Source organism: Neolamprologus brichardi, chromosome 15 (genome assembly GCF_056152115.1).
Source record: "Neolamprologus brichardi isolate AB-2024 chromosome 15, ASM5615211v1, whole genome shotgun sequence".
Classification (NCBI taxonomy): Eukaryota; Metazoa; Chordata; class Actinopteri; order Cichliformes; family Cichlidae; genus Neolamprologus; species Neolamprologus brichardi.
In genome coordinates, this window is record NC_142118.1 from 14,636,936 (window position 1) to 14,663,163 (window position 26,228).

Below are 26,228 nucleotides of genomic sequence, written 5' to 3' on the forward strand. Positions count from 1 at the left end.
TCATTGAGAGGGGGCATGCTTAATACTGTCATCTCAGGCTCTGGCTGTGAATGTTCTGTTTACAACAGGCAACCAATGAGAGGCGTACACTACAAAGCAGGATTTTGGCTTATCCAGATAACGTCTCTAAATCACCATGGTAACTTATGCTGTGAACCTAACCTGTGCTGGAGCAGGTTAAGATCCAGTTTAGAGATAAACAGGTATAAAATCACTACCTACTGATAAATCAGTTCTCCAGAAAATAGCGTCACAACTCCTGGAAGATCCCTCAGACGTCTGTGCCTGAACAGTAGGAGCAGGTTATGTTCTGAGTTTCAGTTTCAAACCGGCTCGGACAAAATTAATTTCTCTTGGATCCGAATCAAATTGAAGCGATTTCAACTTCTTGTTTATTAGTTAGTAAACTTTAATGTTTAAATGGATCCTGTTTAAAGTTTCAGAGTTTTAAGGTGCAGCTGTCACCTTAGAAAATAAATAGCAGCACTTAGAACACAATCAATGATAAAACAATCAACTGGAATTAAAATGTTTATTTTAACTGTTCAATGCGCTAAAATTAATGATTAACGATCAATATGTGTCCTTTTTTCAACAGTGTTTCATTTTAAAGTTGCATTTTCTAAGTTCTCTATACATTTGATAATGTTTCTGTTGTAGGGGCTCATAGTGATCATTTTCGTGGAAGAAAAGTCATGTGATCTGTGAAACGCCACTTTAAGATTCGTCAGATGCTGCCAACACCAGCCCTTTTGTGTGAATGCAGGTTAACTTAGTAGATAACAACCTTTGTGTGATTATTTACACAGATCGACAATGTTAGAGTAAACGAATGCAGATAATGGAAAGCTATCCTTGAACAAGCATCGTAGAGTAAGGCCCAGAACTTAAAGGGAAGGACAAAAGAGTCCATTCAGTTCATTTCAAACAAAGCACTGTAAGATGAGCAGTTATATATCAGTATTAGTTTGAACTGTGACTCGTGTGAAGTCACTCTAGTATAGTCCAAAAGTAGAATATACGACGCTGTAAATGAGCATAATAGACCCCCTCTAAAGTAAGACTCCAGCACATTTGAAGTAAAATCGGTGTTGCTGCGCTTTGCTGGCAGGAGACTTACAATAATATGTTGATGTTTCAGCAATAAACTGCGTAATATATTCAGCTCATTAAAGCTTCTGCATTTTCCTCACGGATGCCTTTTTAGGAAAAACACCTCTCGCTGACAGGCTGTGACATATTTTACACATGAAGGTGCAATAGCGTGTCATTTAGAGGGACTGGTTAATTAGCATGAACATCTACAATGGCTGCACGAGCTTCACCTTCAGAAAAAAAACAAAATCTATTATCATTATTAGAAAATCCGATGCAGGAAGAACTTTTTAAAAGGTTTTAGCATGTGTCGTTTCCTTTATTCATTCATGGATCATTTTATGAAATTATTTCACATTTTGTTTTTCCTGATCGATTTTCTTTGTTGGAAGCAACGGCAAAATGTTTTGCATTCTGCAATTGGTTTTCTATTGAATTGTTTTTCCTGTTACACGAGAAGTCTCCTTTTTGTTAATGGGATTTAAACTCTACACCTACGCACAAGGGTACATGTAAGCACAGCAGACAAAAAAAAACACCATAGAAAACAACATTCAATCATAGATCAAGGCTGACTGTCTTTTGATTCTTCAGCGTTAACAGTGTGATGGGATGAATGCTCGCACTCTTCATGTCTCTAGATGTGTTATTAACAGTTACACAATCTGCTTTCCTTCTTTGGCATTGACATGAGCACTTGATTTATGCCTTACCCCAAGTGATTAGTAAACATTACTCTGATTGGATCTCTGGCACTGAGGGGCATAGGTGATCAAATCTATCTGGACAACTATCTTAAAGCTGTAACAGGTGAACACAACCATAGAGCTGCCAAAGCTCCAGTTTTTACTGAGCTTGTACAGTAGCTCTTTGAATCAAAACAGCTGCCTGCTGGGGCCAAAATTGCACAAATAAAAGCAAAACAAATCAGCTGAAAGATGCAATAAAGCTTTGTAGAGCTGGCTAGGGTGATTGTGATTATAAGCACACCATGCCAAGCACTGGACAGATTTATAGTGATAAGTGGTCTCTGGGAAATGGTGTGCAAAAGCACCAAAGATCAAAAACATGATTTTGTTCATTAGCTTTTAACACCACTACGCAAAGGCTCATAGTGCAAAAATAGATGAAAGGCTTGTCCAACAGAGCGCCATCTGAAGAAGTGAGCCTCGATGTTGCGAGTGGACAGATGGAGCAGACGGAGAAATAGAGTTAGTTAAACCGGGAATGAAAGGAGGGGCTGGTGCGAGTGGCAGAGACAGGAGGACAGGAGGGAGGAGTCCGTCTGTGTGAGTATGTATATATGTGTGAGTATGCATAAGGGATGTTGAAAGAGACACACGCACAAACTCACGTGCACACACTCTTTGGGTATGAGCATGTGCATATGTAAAGCCGAGGTTGTGTGAATGTGCGCCAGTTGCCCGCATAGGTGCGGATGAGTCCATCTGTACACGAATGTGTGTATGCGTGTGTGATGAATTAGTGATGGCAGCTGGTAGAGCGGTGTGATCCCTCAGCGGTGGTGACAGCAGCTGTTAGTGGTGCTGTCTCCACCCAGCCAGACTGACTGGGTCCTCTTCGTCAAACACACCGGCTCATTAATGCTGCAGGGCATGGTGCCGCACCACAACGCCCCGCCCGGGAACCCTGCAGCACCAGAGCTGGAGAAGGGGAGCAGGGCAGCTGAAGCGAGTGAATGCGTCCCGGGTCTTGAGTTGTGCATGCGCTGGCCTGTAAGTGTATGTGCATCTCTGTGACTCTTGGTGAGTGTGAGCATTTGTGTCTGTTATTGTAGTGCATTGAGATTTCTTTACATTTTCGCATATCCACATCTGCTGATCTGTCACTTTGCGTTTCTGTCGCATGTGCGTAGGTGACACTAAACTGCTGACAAACAAGTTTTCAGCTTGTAACTGCTGAAACCGTCTGCTATCGTACCACTCACCTGCTAGTTGTGCAAACTGATGTTGACAGATATGGACGGTGCAAATCAGACGAGCAAGTGCGAAAGATATTTCTGGTGTATGCATATGTGCATTTATTTGTGTGAAGAAAACATTTTCATCGATGCTCACAGCATAGTTATGTCTCCGACACCTTTGTGTATGTTTGTGTGTGAAATGGTACAGTCCAGTTGGCTCAGCAGCTGGTGTGTCTGTGGATACCTGTAGATAGGTGATTCTGTTTTGGACCAGATCCGACAGGTCTTTAGCCTCCTTCATTCTCCATTCACCAATTCCATCTGCCTGGCTGAGGTAGTACAAGTCTGTCATGATGGACCTGCAGACACACAAATTTCATTTATTTTATCACTTGAGAAGTCTCCTAGGCACATGTAATTTGTTAGGTCTGTACAACCCCCCCCCCCCCCCCCCCCCCCCAAAAAAAACAACCACCTTTTCTAGATGCGAGCATTGCCAGTAACCTCAGATTAAAAGCAGTACATCTGCAAATCACTGCACTTCACATCTATGATCATTGCTTTTAGTGCCAAACGCCCACAGCTCCTACCCAAAAAGCAAAAGTACATCTCTGAGAGGCTGGTACTTAATAATCTGACTGCAGTGAACCCCCCCCCCCCACCCGTATTTAGAACAGACACTCTTTTGCTCTCATTAACAGTGTCAACATCTGGCACAGAGCTTTTAAATGCAATTAGCGAACTTATATTAGGTACTCCTTGGTAATATGTGTACATTCTCAAAGATAATAAAACACACAACCTTATGTCCTTAACAGGTCAACAAGTTAATCATCTTTCGCTGTGCAAAGCATGAGCCTTTCAGGGTGTGTGAAAAGTATCCAGTCACAGGCTAATATTAATTAAGGACGTAAAAAGTCAATTTGTTGGTAATATGAACATTGTAATCTCTATTTCCAGTACAATTCATATTAAGCAATGTAAAATGATTAGAACTTTAATGACTAGTGGCTCATCTGGCCCACGATCAATCAGGATTCACAGGTTATAGTTCTGTGTGAAATACAGTAACAAAGCTATAGGCTTTGTTACCGCTGGTTAGCTGTAATTCACAAATTAATAGAATTTGATAAAAATATCAAAAAATAAAATTACATATTTAGTCCATAACCATATTGCCCACTTCTATTTTTGATATGTGGGCAGTATTAAATGTGCAACATCCATCTGCACTCGTATGGAGATGAGCTGTGGGGGCGGCAGTGTAAACAGACAAGCTCAGACCTTCCTCACCCCAGCCACCTCCTCCAGCTCATCCAAGGGAACGCCAGCTGAGAGATATAAACTCTCCAGCATGTCCTGAGTCTGCCCCAGGGCCTCCTCTTAGTAGGACATCCCAGCAACACCATGCCCAGGAGGCGCCTAGGAGGTATCCCCATCAGATCCTCGAACCACCTCGGCCGGCTCCTTTTATCTTTCATCTACATGATGAAATGATTACATAATATGTTATAAATTTTTATTCTAATCTCTATCTGCGCTTTCCTGGACATAAACTGTCCTCAATAAAAGGAAATGTTTCCTCTCCCTGTAGCATAACAGTTTCCCCAATGTTATAATGGTATACACCTTACCGGTGAAACACTTGGATAAGAAAATCAACCAGACAATAGTATATTGTGCGAGTAAAGCATTACAAAGTCTGAATAGTCTTTTATATTAACAGGAAATACATTCTAATGCTGACTGACAACAGTGTCTTTCTGGTTGTTTAGCTGCTTTTTGAATTAAGCTGGCCATCTGCATGCTGCTGGCAGCAAATTTGTGTATGTGTCACATGCCGCTTAATATCGTGACCATCCACTTCCAAAGTTACACTGAGATATATGCAGCTAAGGGCAAATGCAAAAGCATCTCTCTCACACACACACATACACACAAACGCACACGCGCAGACACACATAATTTATTAGTCATTTGTTTGACCCAAATCAGTCACATCCTGCGTGACTGAGAGTTCTTTAACGTATAATCAGCAGTGCATACAAGGACACACAGAGAAGATGAAAGTAACGCAGTGTTGCTTCAACATAAACTTCAGTTAGGTGTAGGTAGACCACCCAGGTAATTTAACTCACCATTTTCTTATCTTTTTTTCCTTTTCTTTTTTAAACTAAAGCATCTCGATTTACTAGTAAATAATCTACTCACTCCAGTTTACCCCACCTGTTCCCATCTTTTATTTTTCCTATTGGGTGGCTTCCTGTCCAGGTTGTTATAGAGTTTTTTTTTTTTCCAGGAAACTTTTTAAAGTGTTACAGCAGGGGACATACATGTCAAATTATCATTAGATCAGTTCTGTTAAAAGATCCAAATGAGCTGCAACAGTGAATCAGCATGCAGAATTTCATCCTGCCACTGGGTGTGTGCCACATCCACTATATAGACATGGGCCTTGTGACAGTAGCACTTCTTCTGTTTTGGGGGTCTGTTGAGAGCAGGAGCGCCTCTTTAAGAATTCTGCTGCAGAAAAGAGGTTCACATGCAGCTAAGGAAGTTCACTGAAGCTCCAGAACAAAACAGTCCAAGGCAGTTGAGTTGGTGTTCAGCCAAAGGATGAGAAACTGACTAGAGAGTAGGGATGGGTACCGGTATCATGGCACCGGTTCTGACATAAACGGTAGTAACCAGACCAAAAAGCAGCGCACATTTCGATGCTTTATTTCGGTGCTTTTTTTCCCCTGAGATGTGATACACTTTAGATTCTAGCCAATCATTTTACGTTTCCGAGGATAGTAGGCGGGCCCAGGTACGTTCTTTTAGAGCAGAGCTACAGATTAAAAATGCCCAAGGCGAAGTGGTCAAAAGTCTGGCTGTACTTCACAGCAAAAGATGTAAACTCAGCAGCCTGCAACAAGTGCTTTAAGCTAATACTGTGATACTGTCAAAGGAGGTAACACCTCGAATCTGATGAAACACCTGGCGACGTATAGCGTTTTTTTTTTTTAAAGCCGAGAGATGCACCGTATTTGAAAGCTTGCTGCGAGCCCTCACACCGTGCACATCTACTGCGGGTGTGGTGCCTTTTATCGGACCCGGAGTTAGCAACATCCCCCAAAACCCCGAAGAGTAGAGTCCTGGCCCCTAGCCCTGCCAGTGTAGCAGAAATGATGACGGATGATGATGGCAGCAGCAGCCGTTCTTCTCTGCGTGAGTAGCTTAATGTTGTTCGTGTGTAATTTACGTTGAGTAGGCTAACCACGTTATTATATTAATGCATGTAGGGTGAACTAGCAAACACTGTCGTAGTTACATGCGGCTGTCTTCTTGTTTGATGGCAGATACTCCCTTCACCCTGGCCAAAAAGGCTAAAATGACCAAAGAAAAAGTGGAAAACAGTTAAACATGAGGTTTTTGGACAAAGTTTGTGTTTTTTCCATTGATTAAGCACTGCTTCCAGCCAAGAGTGATACCATATATGCCCCATAGCTGCAGAAAAGGCTAACATTGTTATCTTTTTACAAAAAAACAGCTGAACATGAGAGGTTTTGGACAATTTTGGGTTCTCCATTATTTAAGCACCGTTTTGAGCACCGTTTAAGCACCAGCACCGTTTCAAAAGTACCGGTTTGGTACTGGTATCGGATAAAACCTAAACGATACCCATCCCTACTAGAGAGGCAGCTGATTATGCTGAAAAGTTAATAATACGTCTACTTGACAATCCAAAACCCTGCAGAGGAGAAACCTGAAAAGTATTATTTCATAATTAATCTGAGAAAGCTTACGTGTCTCCTTTCCGCAACATATATGTCTGAAAATGCATTCTAAATGTGTGCGACACAAAACCGTACCATGGCCCCTTTTTAACAGTGCGGCACAGCGAATGGCGTCTTACTTGTTAAAGCTAATGAAGACAGCATCATTAGTCACTGTCCCATTTTGAAGCTGGAACCACAGCGTGTAAATGGATGTCTCCTCCTGTAGTGCACAGGGGAGCCATAATCAACCCTCTGTGCAAAGGAAACGCAAACTGGCCCGTTGGAAAAACCTAACAAGAAGGAATCCACAGACAAGCCCTGAGGGATTTGGCAGCAAGGCAGGAGAACACCACGCTGATATGAAACCTAGCATATGCACTGCATTGTGTGCGGCTAAGCGTGTGGGGTCTTATGGATATCTGAAGCTCGAGAGCTTCGCCACAGCCTTTGATTGGCCGAAAGTGAAGCGCCAAAGGCTGCAGCTGCACAACTTTTCTCAGCACCGACTGGAGAGCAATTACAGGTTTCAGATTAAAGCATAAATATCACCGAGTCAGTTGAGACAAATTATGTGCAAAAGGGAGGAAAGACAAGAGGTTATTTTTTATCATCTAAATATTTTTTTAATTGCTGTGCTCTACTTTGTGAATTTATTCCGGTTTCAGTTACAGGCTTTCAGTGAGGCTTTCATTCTCTAGCAGCACAGTTATATGAGTTTAGGCTACCCAGTGGATATGTTTGTAGCACTGTTGAATATAACTTACAAATCCCTCCATCTTTCAGACATGTAGTAATTATCTCAACAGAAGTCATAAAAATTGCCAGATGTTCTGTAGCCCAAATTACACATTTCCTTCTCTGGGTGCTTTCTACAGTATGCAAATCAGTCCGATCAACTAGATTATTGGTGTTAGAAAAATAGAGTCTTTTTTCTGGAGATTTGGGCAATATCACATGATCTCCTTTAACCTCCTAGGACCTACCGTCCACATATGTGGACATCACATTTTGGGTTATTTAGACCAAAATACTAAATTTTGCTCAACAATAGCCTGATATCCACTTACGAGGACATTATACTGCTAAGGCTCTATTGAAATTTTAAATGAATATCCTCATATGTGGCTCTCATTTTTCTTAGAAACAAAAATCAGGTAAAAAATAAAATAAAATAAAATTTGGTAATTCTTTGTTTTTACATTCATCAGGTCCCAATATGCCCAGAGGTCAAAGAGAAATTAAAAATGCATGCCGTGGAAGAGTTTGAGTCTTAGGAGGTTAACATGGGATGCTTTTTAACTGTGCTTTTAAACTGTTATCTCAGCTAGATTATTTTAGGCTTAAGTTTAAGTTTACACTGAGCTTACAGTGCTATTATAGCATATTACCGAGAAACCATAACACACACAAACACACACACACACACACACACACACACACACACACACACACACACACACACACACACACACACACACACAGGCACCACTACTGTGACACATTTTTGATTGCTTAATTTCCTGCTGCTGACATTCAAACTTTGACCTGTTGTTTTATGAGCTACCTGTAAAACTTAGTCAAATTAAAAGCCCTCTATAATGCAGTGATCACTTTCAGCACTTTCAGTGCTTTTTTAAAGCGTGCTGCATTTTTTGCCTTGGAAATTTTTAAGGCAATGACCTTTCAACCTTGCTGAGCAGAATTTAAATAAGGATTTATTTAAGTCAAACATTTCCCTGCTCTTTCCACCTCTGCTCCATCTTTGCAGCGAGAAGGGGAGGAGGGAGCGACGTTAGATTGAAAGCGAATGCGTGTGAAAGTCTGTGACTGTGTGCTCATGTCTGCCTGTGTATTAGGCGGTGGAATCAGTCTGTGGAAAGCTTCTTAGGCAGCAATGACTAAGACAATGGGTCTTATAAGCCACTTCATTGGGATTACAATGGAACCACTTGGCAAAGTGACACCCGGCTTTTCTCAGTTCAGCCCTCTGCAAAGCTGCAATCCAAATGACAGAAAGTGTGTCCATGACCTTTGCCCTTTATTACTCAGCAGCTATTGTAGCACTGCTTTCAAGACTATCAGGATTTTATCCCATTTATTACAGATGGCATTAGCACTAGTCACATCTATAATCCACATTCCTACAGTGTCTTTTTAAAAAACTGTTTGCCTAAATAACTAACTGGTACCTTAATAATTATTTAGTCCTAAAGGTGACAAAAAAGTTTGAATTTATCAAAAGCAGCCATGACTGGCAGTTGTGCAAGCCCTTTTCTTTACACTTGGACACACGTATGATAAGCTGTGCGTGTGTGTTACTTACTGTAACTTTAAAATCCTAACCAAAAGAACGGAGAGGCTCTGAAAAACACCTTACATATTAATAGGGCTCAGCGCCGTTTTTAATTTTTCAATACTGCTTTCGATGCGATACCCTAGTTTTTAAACTTATAAACTACTTTGTGAAATATGAAACACTTCTGATTAATTTAGCAACAAACAGATAAACTTATTTAACCAAGCATTGGATGTCAAGTTGGGATTTTTAACAGCTCCATTCTCTGTGGCATAATGAACTTATAGATTTCATCACTTGTCCTTACTGGCCTGGAGCACTAACCACAGGGACCATGAAACTAATTCCCCTGCAGATTGTCATTAACGTCCCAAACAGCAGCATTATTGACCCTTCTGCTGCAAAAATACATATAATTGTCAGCACATTTATATGCTTTTATCCCAGGGGCGGTGTAAGGGTGAAATTACATGCGCTTTCGCAGGGACTTTTTTCTAGTGGGATACTGCGCCAACTCCTGTATGTTAACTGCAAATGTTGAACATTTACAGGTGGTTTATATATTTTTGTTTCCTGATTTGAAAGGCGTTTTAAATGGAAAATTACCAGGCTTGTGCTGTAGTTCTGTGGACTGTCCAGTGTTGGGGCCTCTTACATGACTAAAAAGTCTGAGTAGCTAATAGTTTGATAGGTGAGGGATTTTTAAATGCTTTTAATCCCTACAAAACAAAGCAACCACAATCATCCAGATTTTAACACAAGATGAAATCTTTGCAGACTTCATAAAGCCTTCCACACAGAAAGGAGCCATTAGCCAGGCCTGCACCTTATTAAGATGGCGACACTAAATCAAAGACATAAAAACAAAACATGATATATATATTTTTTAATTTATCACTGGTTTCACTGCGAGTGAAGCAGCCCACCTCTCCTGGTGTCCCAGGTCCTGCAGGAGTGTGTCAGCGTACTTCTGCCTCTCGCTGGGCTCAACATTGGCCAGTTTCTTCACCTCGCTGCGGACAAAGTACCAGAACTCCTTAACCCCATTCTCTACCCTCCGCCGCAGCTCCTCCTGAGTGGGCCCGGGACCTACAAGGACCAACAAAGACACTCAGCTTGTGTGACATTTTAGGCACAGGTGCAGAACTATTGAGTTACTCAGCTAGAAGAAACAAGGTGCCAGGAGGACTTTCAGAATATCTGAGTATTAGATTATGAGAGCGTAAATAACCTACAAGCACAAAGCAAGGTCTGGGAACATAACCATTAGAGTCTTTTTCTTTCATACTCTGTCTCTGGGTGTTTTTTTGACCTCATTATTAACAACTTGATCACTTTTTCCCTCCTGCTTGCGATGGCGCTCTTGTGTTTTTCTAACACAGGGAGGATCTCTATACCCCTCCTGAGCCAAACAATGTGGAGTAACCTACATGGATAACACAGCTGCCTGCTCTCATTTTTGTGGAGAAAAACAGAAGAAAAAAAATCGAGGGAAGGAAAGAACAGCCTCAAGCAGGGGAAGGAGTTGGTGAAGAGGGAAAAGCTCTTATTTTTTTCCCTTGTTTCTCACATATTCTCTTTTCTCTTTACTGCCTCCCTTGTGGAAAAAAGCTGATGGGTATTTTTAGCTTTTTCCTCCCCCTGCGGCAAGATGGAGAGACTGACCCTGCTCTGCCCTCCAAGCTCGCATGTCTTCCCCCCCCCCCCCCCCCCCCCCCCCCCTTTTCTCTAGGTCTGTTTTTTCCCCTCACCTTTCACTCTTGCCAATGGTACATCCACACTGCTTCCATTTCATTCACACATTTCTTTGCTCACCTGACAGCTTACCTGCCCCTCTGACCATGCTTAGGGTGGCAAATACACACATAGCCCTGTCCATCTCATCATGTGGCGTTGCCATTATTGCTCCAGAGCTAGAGCAGGCTTAACGCCAGACTAGACTCAGATTCTCGCTGCAGGAAAAAGCTCATAGGAGTCATAGACTCAAAGCTCATAGACAGCCCACACCTTGAAAATCAATTTTTTTTCCCCTCATATTTGTAAGCTCTGTGCCAAATTCTTCCCTGCAACCTTTTAGGTAACTCTACTCTGCTTACCATCTCCAGTAAGTTTCTGGAAGCTGTGGATCTTCTGTTTGGCTCTGGTTAGTTGGTCCTCCAGGGAGCGCAGCCTTCCTGCTGCCAAGGACCCGGCATCTGCTTGACCCTCTGGTATCCTGACGGACACAACAGGAGATATAACAGGTGAATTTGGGAACATGCACATCACTAGTAAGAGAAAAGAGCAAAAATATCCATCTCTGCAGATAAGCTGTGCTGCAACTGTAAAATTAAATAGGTAAATAAAGGAGACACTGCAATAAATTCATTTTTCTCATCTCAATAATGAAGGGTCACACGATGTATATGTTGTGTATTTGTAAGTCTTTAAATTGCTCATTTAGAATTGACAAAATAAAGCCATGAGTTTTAAATTTACAGTGACTTTAATGGGCTAACAGCCAATATTTGACTTTTGATTCTTTGTCGGGTTTTAAAAAAAATGTTTATTACAAATTTAGTTTAAGGGAAACAAATGGAACATTTTCTAAAATTGCAAATATATTTTCCAAATCCTAACAAGGAAGAAAAAAAATTCTCCAACATATTTAAAACTGACATATGCAGCAGGCAAGAGAACCTCAAAATCAAACTCTAATCCAAACAACCTCTAATTTGGTGTTTTACCCATTTATATCTTAAGCTGTAATCAGTTTGAGGCAAACCGTAAAAGTGTTGTGGTGACAAGCAGATGCACATGCAGAAATTCTTTGATATATTAGAGAGTCTTTGAGCTCTTTGTCACACAATGCTTGAACATTTAGCCGGAGCGAAACTGACGTTTGACGACAGATAAAAATCGTTTGCACACATCAATGTCATGTTGTTTTTCAAAAATCTATCAGAATGTCAGATTTTTGCAGATATGTCTTTGCATCTTTATTGAAAACAGGTAAATCACATGCAGTGCAAGGCTAACTTGATGTAAAAGTCGCTGGAACACAAACTCGATTACCACCAAACTGACTTTTTAACAGTCTAATAACGTAGCAGAGTATTCTGATGAATCAGTGAAAATGTTTATCTTCCATCATGCACTGGTTAGTGAACCATATCTCTTCTGACTTAAAAGCTGCTTTCAAAACTAAGCCACGAAAGCTGGCATCTCGCAGTGTTTGCCACTGAAAATTCCATTTCATTTACTAAAAACACCACAGCGCAGCGTTCCAGAGCCCTGTCCTGATTTATTTATTCAGAGCTCAAGATTATGCACAGGGCACTGAATCACTCTCTGTGTTTGTTAAGGCCGACCCGTCTCCTACTCTACAGTTTTACAAAAATATCCCAAGAATCCACTGAGCAGTCTCTGAAGTGAAAGGCAAATGATGGTGAAATGCCATGTGTTACATTTGATCAAATAATGTAGAAGACAGAAACAAATAAAAGCAACTCTTAAGCTAGAACATGGTTCTCCTTTTACTACAAGAATGGCAAATGCATTGAGTTTGTAATGCAATACCTCCATAGGCTAACGTCTTAACTCCTTAATGGATACAAATTTGATTTAGTGGCAGGATCATAGCATACAAAGATGACACTAAATTACCATTTCAGAAAAACCACAGCTACATAAAAGCTATACTAGAGCACTAAATTGATTATTTACAATTAGTTACTGTACTTTGACTGTTTATCGGCAGACGCAGTGGGAATTCCCTCTGATTACAGCATCTATCATGTGCTACATTAGTGCTCCGGAGACTATGGTGGCCCTTTCGTTACCAGGCACGACTGTGATGCTGGTACTGTTTTCAAAATCTGCGTTGGCGTCAGGGCAAGATGCCGCCCCGGCGACACTCAGAGTAGTCGGATCTACTTAAAACACAGGCATTAGTCCTTTGGCTTATTTATACAACCGACAAACACAAATAATACAAAACTTTGACTTTCCATATGAATATGAATTACATGCATATAATAAAAATACAAATGAGCACTCTGACAACAGAGTTCAAATTAGCCAAAGGAAAAAAAAATGCCACTGACATTATACAAAATCAATTTCTCTACATAAACTCATTAAAAACGGAATATGTCCAAATGCACAGGGGCATTAGTGAAGTGCTGCAAAGGCCATGTTAATGAGTCATCAAGGCATGCAAACTCAATTTGCTCCATAAATAAGGAACATCAGTCGCTGGCAGGCATAAAGATGAGACTTTTAAAGTTGCAGTAGCCTTTCTTGCCACACAACTTCCCCCTCATTCCCCAGAAGCCCTGGCCTCCCACTTCACTGAGCACTAACTGAGCATTGTGCTTCAAAGCCATGGAAACTGAAGAGAAAAGAGAGGTTATTTGACATCTACATTACGTAACTGCATCATGGAATGCTAAACCGCATAACATTGTGGCACCACGGATATTTATATGCATTACTTAAATCAGGCCTTCTTTTCTCCGTGAAATCTATGATGTGTCCCGTTACAGCTTCCTGACACAGATCTTTTTTTTTTTTAAAAAACAGGACCCAGGTGTTTTTTCAAACCAAATATCAGCTGTAGTGTCTTTTTTCACAGCTAACTCTGTTCAGAAAAGCCGTCCCTAAAGGCCTTAATCCAGTAGTTACTCCATTGTACAGGACGTAGGACAATTGCAAAGTGACATCATTTCCTAGTGCTACTTTTTGTTCTTTGACAAAGCACATGGACACAAAAAACAGAAGATAAGGCGATCTATGTAACCTGAAATGTTTTTGGCATCTGCAGGGGATGAAAAGAGGCAGGGTTACATTGCAGTAGTGCAGTCTGTGGGGTTTATGTCCCATTACAAATATAGATGTCTTTTTATGCAAGTATTTCTTTTGCCACTTATTTATTATCAAAAGTTCATTTTGCTGCCCTCTATGTAGAATTCAACAAAATGCTCCCAACATATCAAATCTTTAGTTATTTCTCTTTCACAGAGCTCAAAATCTACGATAAATATTGAGCCAATCTAGACTAAAAACTATCAACTTCCATTATTAAAAACATAAAAAACAGTCAGACATCTGTTGAGATCAAAAATGTAAAATCCCCCCCCCCCCAAAAGAAATCTCGAAGTGCATTTGAATTCCCACCACCGATCTAAGCTTGAAGTCGAAGACTTTGTCTTTACTGCCTACACATGTAGTAAAGACAGTCGACCTATATGTGACAAATTAAAAGGAAAAAAATATGGTAAAATGTATTAGACCATCATTTGCCACCAAATCAGTTTTGAGAATAGTGCAATCTCCTTAATTAAATTAATAAAGTAATTTAAAAGTGTTTATTAGCTTATAAACCTTACAAAATTAATCAAATCACATTAAACAAATAAACTTCTACAGGTCAAGCAGAATTGATGCACTTGGACCCAAAGGAACTGAGGTTTCTCACATGATATCACGTGCACATTGGAGTTGTCCCCCATACTACATTACCAGTTGCTAGGGAAGAAAATGTACTTCCTGACTGGTTGGCAGTGGTTCCTGGAGATTGTCGGATCTCACTGGTTAAAATTTATTACAAAACGGTGCTGCACCAAAAACCTGGAAGACTTCCACTGTTGCCTGTATTTAACCATGTTTTCTGCATATACATATTAACTGCTAACCCAGCAATAGTAAGACTTGAAAAAAAAGTGCAATACAAACTGCCTTTAATAAAAATTTACCACCTTTTGAAACATGTTTTCGGTCTGTGCCCCACTTGGCCAACTGGTCTGTAGAAAGCTTCCATCACTCTCCAGCAACCACTCATAACAACTCGGGTAATCCTCATTTTTGTGTCCCAACCAGCGATTGCCAGATGGATGTATACTGGTCTCTAGGCCTATGTGACTCGGGTTTTATTCACTTGATCCCACATTGTTATCATAATCGTGGGCGATTATGGCTCAAGATTTGGGAGTTCGCCTTGTAATTGGAAGGTTGCCGGTTCGAGCCCCGGCTTGGACAGTCTCGGTCGTTGTGTCGTTGGGCAAGACACTTCACCCGTTGCCTACTGGTGGTGGTCAGAGGGCCCGTTGGCGACAGTGTCCGGCAGCCTCGCCTCTGTCAGTGCGCCCCAGTGTGGCTGTGGCTACAATGTAGCTTGCCATCACCAGTGTGTGAATGTGTGTGTGAATAGGTGGATGACTGCATGTGTAAAGCGCTTTGGGGTCCTTAGGGACTAGTAAAGCGTTATACAAATACAGGCCATTTACCATTTAATTGTCACATGTCCAAACTGATGAACAAATTAACGTCATATAGTCTGCAAAACCTTAATACATGTTCCATATATTAAATGCCTCAATGAGTGGATTTTTAACAGTGCTACAGTGTGGATTCAACATAAGTATCTTCAACCAAGATTCTGTATGCAGGAAAAAATAATCTCTTGAGTATCTAAAATAGAGACTAGACAAAGCAGCTGGATTCAACAGCATCTTAATCAAACAATACAGGAGAAGTAGCAGGAGAGAAAAAAAACACTGAGTCAGGGGAGGTGGTATGTGAAGTGGGGGGGGAACAGCAGAGGAATGAAAGACAAAGCTGTGAAAGCAGGGGGTGATCTGCCCTGCAATTTTTGAGTACTGAACTGGAAAGCAGGTGAGGTTGAACATTCAACCCACTTTCTTCCAACCCAGTTTATCTGTGAACTGTTGCCATAGCTATCGCTCCACCGCCTCCTGCACTTGGTAACCATGGAGTTCGCAGGGTTATCAGACACGGGTAGAGCAGTAAGATTAAATAATCCTGAGATTTACTTTTTAAGTCAACCAATATGCTAACCAAGAAATGCCATGCATATGGATGGAGAGATGAAGAAATCTCGATGGTTTAGGGATGTAAAGATGAACACGATTTTCCTTTGTATTAATGAAAAACCTGCATGCTTATATACATCTCAATTATCACAAGCTTTTAAGGCTCGACTGACATGTTCCAGCCTTTTCTGGGAATTCAAACATCTTAAGTCACTTGACTCTAATAAGTCAAGCTAATAAACTACAACAATACAAGCGTAGTGCATACTACAAATTGGTGGAAAAGCCTGTTCTTACCATAAAAACTGCGACCAGTGTTCAACATTTGTTTTTAAAAACGGCCATCACCATTTACAGTATTATTTTCTGACGTTATATGCGTAGATGTTTTGTAATTTTGCATAATATATACATATTAGTTACATTTCCTGCCTCCTTCCTTTGCTGCATCCACTGAGTCACTGTTCATCCAAGTAAACTGATTCTGAATGGTGCATTTTTGCCTCGCATGCTTCAACGCCTCAGCATATCCAGGGCGAGCCAGCTCTGCTCTGAGTCCTACTTGACAGAGATGTCCAGACCCCAGACAGCTTCAACAATGGAGCTAGTGTCTATGGTAGTAGACCATCTCTCGCTGGGCCTGAGCGACGGCCGGGTCGATGGGAGTTCAGGTCTGTATACGGCAGCAGCGTCTGCTCGGTGCGCTTGCACTCTTAAATCACAGCATAGGTAGATCTTCTTACTGTCCCTTTTCACACGAGAGAACAGTAGCCTCACAGAAAAGATATCTGTTCTAGAGATCAAATTCACATTTCTATTTAACATAAAAGGTAGCGACATTTGAGGCAAATGCATGCAAAAAAGCACTGTGTAGATTTTACAACCTAATGTAGCCAGAAGCTAAACAACAAACAAGGACACGCAGAAGGCAAGTAATTGAGGTCTAATGGCCAATGGCCTATACCATTAAAAGACAATTTTACCAAAGCCTGTAAAGACAATTTGTCTAAATCGTGCCCTTTGCTGTCCTAGATCAGGGCCACATGTTGTTGTGTATGCAAATAACTTCTTGTATCTGCTTTGAATCATGGACACTACATGCACTGGTTTACCTGAAACACTGAACTGTTTATCGAAGATAAATTTAGAGAACTGCCCGTTTTAGCGTCTAGTATTTGATTGTATATCTCAGCCTGTTAGCACTGGGGTAGGCTGAAATAACATTTAAAGCAGATTAAGGCAATGACTGTGGTCTCGGCAACCCCTCTCATCCCCTCTGTCCTCATTTTTCATTTCTTCCTTGCTGCTCTTTACTTAGTGCAGTCCTCACGCCATCCATCATGCTTCCATCCTCTTCTCCTTCTCTGCATTGTCCCCTCCCTCCCTCTGCTGGCATGCCTGGGGGAATCGATCAGGTCCTCATCGCTCAGCCCAGCTGTCACTCTCGCTCCTCGTTCTCTCCGATGTCAGACCATCGGGCTGGCGCGTGTCACCGTCTCCACAGGAGCACTGGCTTCACGCCTGAGGTGACAAGCAGCTGCAGAGAGGGTGGAGCCAGACAGACCGAGCAACTTGACCTCGTGCTCACCTCTCATTAATGCTACTGGGCGATTGGTAGGCTGGCACGCTGCCTGTCACTCAAATTGCACAGGAGTGGCCTGAATAACCGAATTGCTGTACTCGATCGGTAGGCCAGCCAGGTGATACTAATTTGAACCTAAGTGCTGATTGATTAATTTCATATGACAATTCCATTTCAGAAATTAAGAGTTCAGCAAAACTTTGTAAAAAGCGTGCAGAGAAAAGGTTGTAGAACTGAGCATTTTTTGTCATCTCAGCGACTTTCCTAATTTGTGATCAAGAAAATCAATATCCCGTGCAAACTGCTGCCGCTTCACTCTCTATTACAAAGAGAATGAGACAATGTAAACAAGATCCCTTCAGGTATATAATTAATGCACCACAATGCCTGATAATACATAACACATCTATCAAGTTCTGCTGCGGTGCGATGACAGTAACCGAGTTAAATTCTACTCTGAACTATACATCAGTGTCAGTGCAGTGGGTTTCTATTCAGCAAAATGTGCAATAACGCCGGTTTTATGGGTTTGAGGCCACTGGTGAAAAATGAGCGCACTAATGTGATAGTTAGGTACTTTAAAAGGATTGGCTCACGTTCTTGTACAAGATTCAGAGATTCATGTTCTCGGACCAAATCTGCAGAACGTGTAAAACTGCGAATTGGGTTAGGCACGCGTTCCGCTAGTCGATCAGTGAGCTAGTGACTTGTTACATAGTCAGTCATTCTGTGACAACCTGCGGGATAGAGTCTGGCTCCGTGCCATACCCCTGTCAGCAGTTTGGTAGGAGAATGAGGCAGAGGAGAAGGAGGACGAGGAGGGAGGGTTGTAGGTGAAGGAGGAGTGAAACGAGGAACAAGAGGAGGCAATGAACAGAGAAGTAAGAGGCTGTGGCAGGGATGACGGGCAGCTCACTAACAGCCTTTTTGCGTCTATTAGAGCTCTAATAAGAGAGAGACGGCGAGATGAGGTGCTGGAGTTCTCTCTTGGACCTGTATCTGACTATTACGCAGACGCACACAAGGACACACATGCACAAAGAGACAACGACGTGAACAAGACAAACCAACCGCTGTTACTGTCGATAACTCATAAAGCTTGACCTCAGAAAGCCCGTTGCCCGCTTTTGGCTTGCTGTGCTGGATACTTAGCAGAAGCTTAGAGGGACTTGCGAAGGCCCTGTAGCAGTGCCCCAGTAAACAACTGCGGAGGCCTCAGTCCCAGATCAACAACCGAACTCAATAACAAGCAACAAGCGTGCAGTGTGCCGGGGACCCATCTGGACACTGGCCGACTGAAAGCTGCACTTGTTTTTTATGCCATGAATTCCACCTTTGTTTTAAAGCCAATTTTGAATAATTACAAAAGCAAGGGATTTAATCAGGGACCAGCTGTCTGAAGCAATGTGCACGCGTGTGTTTTTTTTATGTTTGTGTACACCGATGAGGGCGCCGCATCAAAGTGAATCGGAATATCACAGAGGAGCAGCAATGGCAACATCTGAAGTTCCCTATTAATATGGCACACACTGGATCGCGCTACCACTTCCCGCCCACATGCATGCGCAGTCACAGGCACCCGTGCACCGGCGTAGACTTTATGTGTGCATAGAAACATCGGCGGCATGCGGCGATAAGAGCAGAACCATCTGTCTCTCTATTACACATAGAGTGAATGTGCGAAAGACGCTGTGTGGTTAATGGGCTCGTACAATGTGCTATTGTCTTCCAAAATGACACAACAAAATCTGCTGAGGTGTGCGACAGACCATCCATCTGTCACAGGCAGCATCTGCAACACCCATGATCAGCGTTGAAACTGAACACTGATCAGCTGATAAAACCCAACGAAAGCATTTTAACTTCAAGCCAGACGCAAGATGCCGATTCAGACAGATGCTGCTTAAAGTTCCATAAATTCTTAAGAAACAATCATTTCATTGCCACATTCATTCATTTGGAAAACTACTGATTGGGCCACCAGGAATCTAGACTGTGTGCTCATTGCTGGACAGGAGGAAGGAAGCATTGCACAACAGAACTTTTATCAACTCAAAAGTTTACTTAAGAGGCAAAGCAAGAGATGCAATACATCTGTTCTTAAGTGTGTTTCGTGCCAAATGTCTGATCTCTAGATTTAGTAGTAACAAAACTCTGGGAACAGATCCATTTTAATAAAAACTTTTTTAAAAAAAACCTACAAATACAGATCAAAATGACAAACTCTACTCTAGCTTTGCTTTGATACTACAGAACATCTTCGGAAAAGGAAAAAGAAGACGGTGGATAACAATTCAATCCAGAAAGACACAACCAGTACTCATGTGCAGGTAAAGGGACTTAAAAGACTGAAAAGAAATATTAACGGTTAATTGTAGCATGCGAGTAAGTAAACGTGCAGTTTACCTGAGCGATTCGGCCATGCGCCGCAGGTCCTCGTTCTGCTGCTTGAGTCGCTCCAACTTGGCCAAGATCTTGGAGAGCTCCCGGCTGGACCGCTCCGGATGCTCGCTGTCCCTCACCAAGTGACCACCAATGTAGAAGAGGAGTGTTCCCCAGGCCAAAAGCACCAGGGTAATCCAACGCCATGAACCCGCCCAGGGCCGCATGTTTCAGCAACGCAACCCAAAAATGCCTCTAGGTGTGCCTGTACACCCACCGACCCGCCGGCCTCCCAGCCGGATGCGCACACGCACTTTGTGCTCTGTCACCACAAATGCCACAGTGGCATTGACATCTCGGCAGGTATGGGAAATGACAAATGGGAAATGTGTCTGTTTATGACCAAGGAGTGTTTGGTAAAAATACAGTGGGTGTTTCTCCGCCAATAAACCAGCCTCTCCTCTGTGCTAAAGCATGATTGGCTAATATGCTCAAAAGTCTGAGTTTTCACAGCCTGATTGGTATCTTCTCTCCTCCTCCCAGATCCCTGTTGACAAGGTCGTCCAACACCACCTTTCTGTGTCCTTCCACTCCCACAGGATATGTTTTATTCAAGTTGCATCCTGTAGAAACAAAGAAAGACATTGGACTTAGTTAAACCTGTTGCACAAAGTTTTGATTTGCAAATACGTTCTGTGCTCGATAGGGAAACAGAAGCAAATTACAGCCACTGAATAGTTTGCCAAATAGGTCAACTTGGCAGAGAAGCATTCCTGAAGAGGAGAAGCGGAGAGCAAAGCATCCAACAGAAGAGTGCAATACAGAAACAGTGCGGAACAGGCCAGACAAACAGACTGGCAGACAGACAGCCAAGATGCTGCTGACTAGTCCTGACATAACCCTGTCTCAGCAGCCTACAGGATTGATCAGTGTGACACTGCAATTTGCATATACGTAGCGATGTGCAGTCCCTGAGCTATGCTGCACTGCTGTCGAGGCAGGACAGGGACGCACACATATTCCAGTCTGTCAACAGTCACTTCCTCAACATGCACGAAGTCGACACACAGAAGCCTCTATGCGAAGACATTTTTATTTCACGAACCGGACACAACCACTAATTTACCTACAACCGCCCTTCAAACACGCTCTTCCTCGATCTTAGTTAAAGCGCGACTAAATCCGACATTTAACTATTTATTTGTGTGGAAGACTATTATTTTTTATTTTTTTGTGGAAGACTGACCATTCTTCTTCCCAAGTGACCCCCTGCCATCCTGGTAGCCTCGGTGACAGAATACAACACTGCCAAGGTGATACAGTGAGTTAATAGGGCAGAGAAAAAAAAAGGAAAAAAAATCCCTGGATCATCACATCCCTTCATTCTCAAAGCAGCGGGGGAGATTTTGATGGACGCGTGCCGGGTTTATGAAGCAACCTTCGCTGTCAACTCCCCAACAAAGCCCTGCCACGCAACAGAGACTAGTCCTGTGATGGGATGAAGACTGGCAGATACGCGTGCGTGTACAGTTCATCCAAGTGAATGTGTGTGTACGCTAACATCTCTGACTGTACTGAGTGTGCTGGAGTAATGCCAAGCATCTTAGTCTTTATGTGAGCGGAGCTGGTGGGATGGCGTTGATTGACAACGTCACGATGTCTCTGGTGTTTCTTGTTCTGAGCTTTTCAAGATAGAAGAAAATGTTCCTGCTGGAGTTCGCCTGGCAGCATGGAAGTAGGTTGAGAGTAACTAACCATGTATGCCATAGCAGCGTAGCCGATATGTAGGCCACTAATGGTGCCATGTTGCAGTACTATAGAAGCTGTTCATGCTTCAGTGGCGCAAACTGCCCAGAATGCAACAGCTGAGATCTCTGAAACAACAAGCTGCAAACAATTCATCTTCATTCCTCACCAAATGATGTGGGATTATTAAAATCTGAGCAGACATTCCTTCTTTGCCGGTGCTCCTTTTGTGACTAACCTGGGCTGACACAAGGGTAGCTCTCCTTTATGCATGCGGCACACAGATTTGCTGAGCTGTGTTTTATTATGGAAAATAAGAGGTGCGAGAGGATAGCACTCCACCAGCTATTGCACGACTGGGACTTTACTAAAAGCCAGGCTGCATAAACCCTTGTCACTGTGTTTGAGGGAATATAATGAGGTTCGTGTGCAGCAGACTAAAACTGATAAATGCGAAACTGCCGGATGAGACAGGCAACTGCTGCCAAATCGGATATGAGAAAATTCTGAGATAAAATTTCTAGCTATTGGTTCTACTTATACAAAAAAAAAAAGGTAAGCTGAGTTAGTAATATTTTAACCGGTATAATAAGAGAACTTTGGGGAAATTAACATAAGGAAATGGGCTTACTGGGACACCAACTAGTGAAGTGGTATCAGTCAAGATAATGAAACGCTAAAAAGGACAAAATACACATATACACATACAATAAATTCAGGGCACTTTTTTGTGAACAAAAAAAGATTAAATTCATCTTCATGACAATCACTAACAGCACTTCAAAAAAACCAGCTGTATAAGCTATTCTGTGGCTCTGGATGAAGCCCTCAGACGTCTGAGAGGTCACCAGTACTGGCTTGAGCCAGGCTTCAAAAATATTTGACAGAGAAAGTGTGATATAAAGTGGAGCCTTCACAGAAAAGGTTATTCAACAGCACGGACTGGCAAATGAAGAGAATACCGCGTTGAATTATGGAGAACAGACCTATCCCTAAATCATCACTCATACTAGACAAACTAAGTCTGAAAATATTATGCTGTGCAAGTCCTCTTTATCACTTTAAGCTACTTTCGGCTGCCCCCATATTCAGAAGGGGATTGTCACATGATTTGGTGGATTTCCACACTGGATGCCTTTCTTGATGCAGCTCCAAAAGGGATTTCTGTCTCCTCTTGGGATCAAATAGGGAATCTTGTCCTTGTTCTCTCATAGGATGACAGACAAGGAGCACCTTTGATGTCACCAGTAGGGATGGGTATCGAAACCCGGTTCTTGTTGAGAACCGTATTCCCACTGTTTCGATTCCTTGGAATTGTTTGCCATTTTTGCAAACGATTCCCTTATCGATTCCAGTCGCCCCGAATGACGTCACCACGTTGCGGAGTGTCGCTTACCTGGCAGGAAACACGGCGCCTAAGCGGCTCAAATGCTCAAAAGTTTGGTTATACTTTACGAGAACGGATGACAACAGGGCAACTTGCAAAGTAGATATTTCATTTAAGGGAGGAAACACTATGAATATGCAAAAGCATTTGCTCACAAAACACGCGATGACCTTAAATGAATGTCGTGTTTTTAATTCCGTTCCGGACTCGTGAATCTCAACCCAGCATCAGCGGTAACGTTTGCACGTCCTCTCCCGTTGCGGCAGGTAAATAATCAACTAACAGTGCATATTATGTTAGCGCGATCTGCCTTATTACAAAACCTGCCATTACTGTGCATTTAGGTGACCATGATGAGAGAGAGAGACAGAGTCTGGCTGGCTCAGATGCTGGCAGTTCTCGCTGCAGTCTACAGGTAGCGTCTCCTTTCAGGCCAGGATAGACGAATGTCACCGAGCAGTGACTAAGTTTGTGGTAAAAGGCTTGCACCCATTTACCACAGCAGATGCCCTCGATTTCACTTTGGTAAGGGAATGTGTTTAATTGTAGGCAGGGACAATATTGGATATTCTTGTGTAATTGCTACAGAATAATTTATGTTACACTTTGTTATTGCTACAGGAGAATATTTATTTTATTATTTTACATTTACAGTTTTTTTTCCTGGGGACCCTGTGACACCCCATTGAAGAGCCGTAGGCTGGATCTCTTAAGATCTCACTGTTGGGTTTGTAAGGCCATGTTACTCCTAAACTTCTATCTTGTTCAAAGAGAAGATATAAAACAAAGTTCTAAGCTAATCGACTTTAGTGTTCTCCTTTTTAAAAAATAAGAATCGATAATAGAATCGATAAAGAATCGAATCGTTAAACAGAATCGAAAATGGAATCGGAATCGTGAAAATCTTATCAATACCCATCCCTAGTCCCCAGTCTACCGCACGGCCGTGTAGTGTACACGGCATATCATATATGAAAACCAAGCACAATAATCTTCTGCACTAATGACTAAAGTTAGTAATGGAAAGCCACAAAGTCAAGCTCAGCCACTATACTGGCAGATCAGCCCATGGCTCATTTATTCTTCTTGGCAATCTCAGATATGCTGCATGATTTAACAGCTTGTCTCTCACTCCATATCTGCAAGCTGCTTTGCAACCCACCTCAGTGTGAGCTCCACTTTTTCGTGAGCTAATATCCATTCACTTATGGGCTAGATCTCAGTATGTCAATGAGGTTATTAAGCTCTCTAAATGTCACAGAGAACACAAGGTGTCTAGATGTTAAATAACACAACCTTGGATCAACCACTTGCAGTTAAACCAAAAAACAAAACAAAACAAACAACATAAAATAGAAATACTCATTAAGAGGTTGAAAACCTAGAGGATTATTGGTTAATTCTATCTCCTTATATTAAATCCATCTTTACTAACTGCGCATTATGACAATTATCAAATCCTGTCAATGTCTCCATAAAATGAATGAGGAAGGTTTAACAAATCCTTTTCATTGTGCTTTACAGCTTAGCCTTGGCTGTGATGAAATGTCAAAGGAAAAGAAAATCACATACAATGACTCTTCTAATTAAATGAATGAGGAGACATCTATTCAATATGCAGAATGTGGCCTGATTAAAGAGAAAATGTTTTCTACTATGATACTTTTGATATAATTTATTCCACTGATGAAGATCTGTCAGTGAAATATGTTACTAGAAATATAGCTGAATCGAGCCAAGCACTGAAGATTTTTGCATTTTTGCAAACCTCTCACATCTGCCCTTGAGTCAAATGGGGGGTACATAAATAATGGAAATTATAATAGTCAGTTAAATAAATGAAAGTTCCCCACTGTGGCACAATCATTTTTAAGCTGGACTGGTTGACAGATATGCAGACAATGAGATTTTAGAGAAGTTGGCCATTTCGCACCTCTTCTTTGTTCCGCTTCCTTCCCCCAAACCCCTCCTCCTTATCCTACCAAGTACAGAAGAACCCCCCCACAGAGTTGTCAGGTTTTAGCAACTATAGACAAAATGAAATACGTGACTGCTTCGGCCTGAATGTGAAGTCCTACAATTTTATGAGTGGAAGGAATAAGTGCTGCTCATAAACAGAACCTTGGTCTGCGCCACCTACACGCTCCAAATCTTCCTTGTGACCTTGGGTTTCAAACATCATCATTCTCTCACTATGCCCTTCACGGTCAAGGCTGGTGTGCTACATGTGGCACTGCAGGGTGGACTGTCAGACCTGTCACAAAATGTCACTGTGCTGTGGCAACATAAAGAAGCCCGAGGGGTCAGCAGAGTTGACCCGTTTTCACTCCTGCTGGTGATTCTTCCGAGTGACTAAGGCTGCAGCAGAGGTTATCTCTTATCAACGGCCTCAGGTCTCCAGACAATAAGCGCCGGGATGAGGTCCACTACTGAATTATGCATGCAGTTCTGCTTAGGACGGCTTCTATTACGCCAACACAACCACTCTACCTCGAGGACAACTCTAAGAGAGTCACCTATACGGCTATAGATAGTAACTTATCGTTTTGTTGGCGGAGGAGATGCATTGGTGTGTGTTGCTAGGGCAACCCTGAGGAGGACATATAGCAGATTGTGTTTGTGCCGTGGTTTATAGCGCGGTGGCAGGTAGATATGATGCATGTGTCTAGAAAACAGACAGGTAGAAGAGGATAAGGAACAAATGCAGAGCAGCAGTGAAAGAATGCCGATGGGGGAAAAAAATGAAAGTGGAAAAGCCATTTACACATTCATAGCTCTGATGCAGAAATATCTCTTTGACAGATGAATCTAAATGTGACCTATGATTGAAAAGAAGATGTATTTTCTGCTGATACTGTCAACGTATTCAACAGAACTGTGAATTTTCCATCCCAGCATATCGCCGGTTGGAGACACGCGATTCTCCATATCAGCTTACGAGCACAAAGCAGGGGGCATTCTGGCTGGTGTTTGGACGGCACAGATGTAGCAGCGCTGGCGTCAATTTTTAACCATTATTTATCCTCCAGCGAGTGAACAAGCTGTTGTTAGAGAAGCAGCCTTTTAAAAAATAAAGAAAGAAAAGCACAAAGCTGCGCTGGTTTCTTATGGTTTCCTTCCAAACGCTGTAGAGCAGCCTTTCTGATTATTTTCTCAGCTCGTGTTGAGGTGTAGTCCAGCGACCTTTGATTCCTTAGGCCTCCTGTTTACATGGGAAGGACGACATATGTAGTGGAGTCGTAG

At 42.1% G+C, this 26,228-nt stretch overlaps 1 protein-coding gene across 1 annotated transcript in view; it reads right to left on the minus strand.

Moving 5' to 3' along the window:
• Positions 1-26,228, minus strand: part of fut8b (fucosyltransferase 8b (alpha (1,6) fucosyltransferase)) — a 96,166-nt gene that overhangs the window by 25,876 nt on the left and 44,062 nt on the right. The window contains exons 2-5 of the mRNA XM_087852444.1: positions 19,877-20,475; positions 11,173-11,291; positions 10,003-10,165; positions 3,264-3,378 (exon numbers count right to left, since the gene is read on the minus strand). Of these exons, the coding sequence (XP_087708570.1) occupies positions 3,264-3,378; positions 10,003-10,165; positions 11,173-11,291; positions 19,877-20,079 (600 nt within the window). The 5' untranslated portion in view covers positions 20,080-20,475. The remainder of the gene's footprint in view (positions 1-3,263; positions 3,379-10,002; positions 10,166-11,172; positions 11,292-19,876; positions 20,476-26,228) is intronic.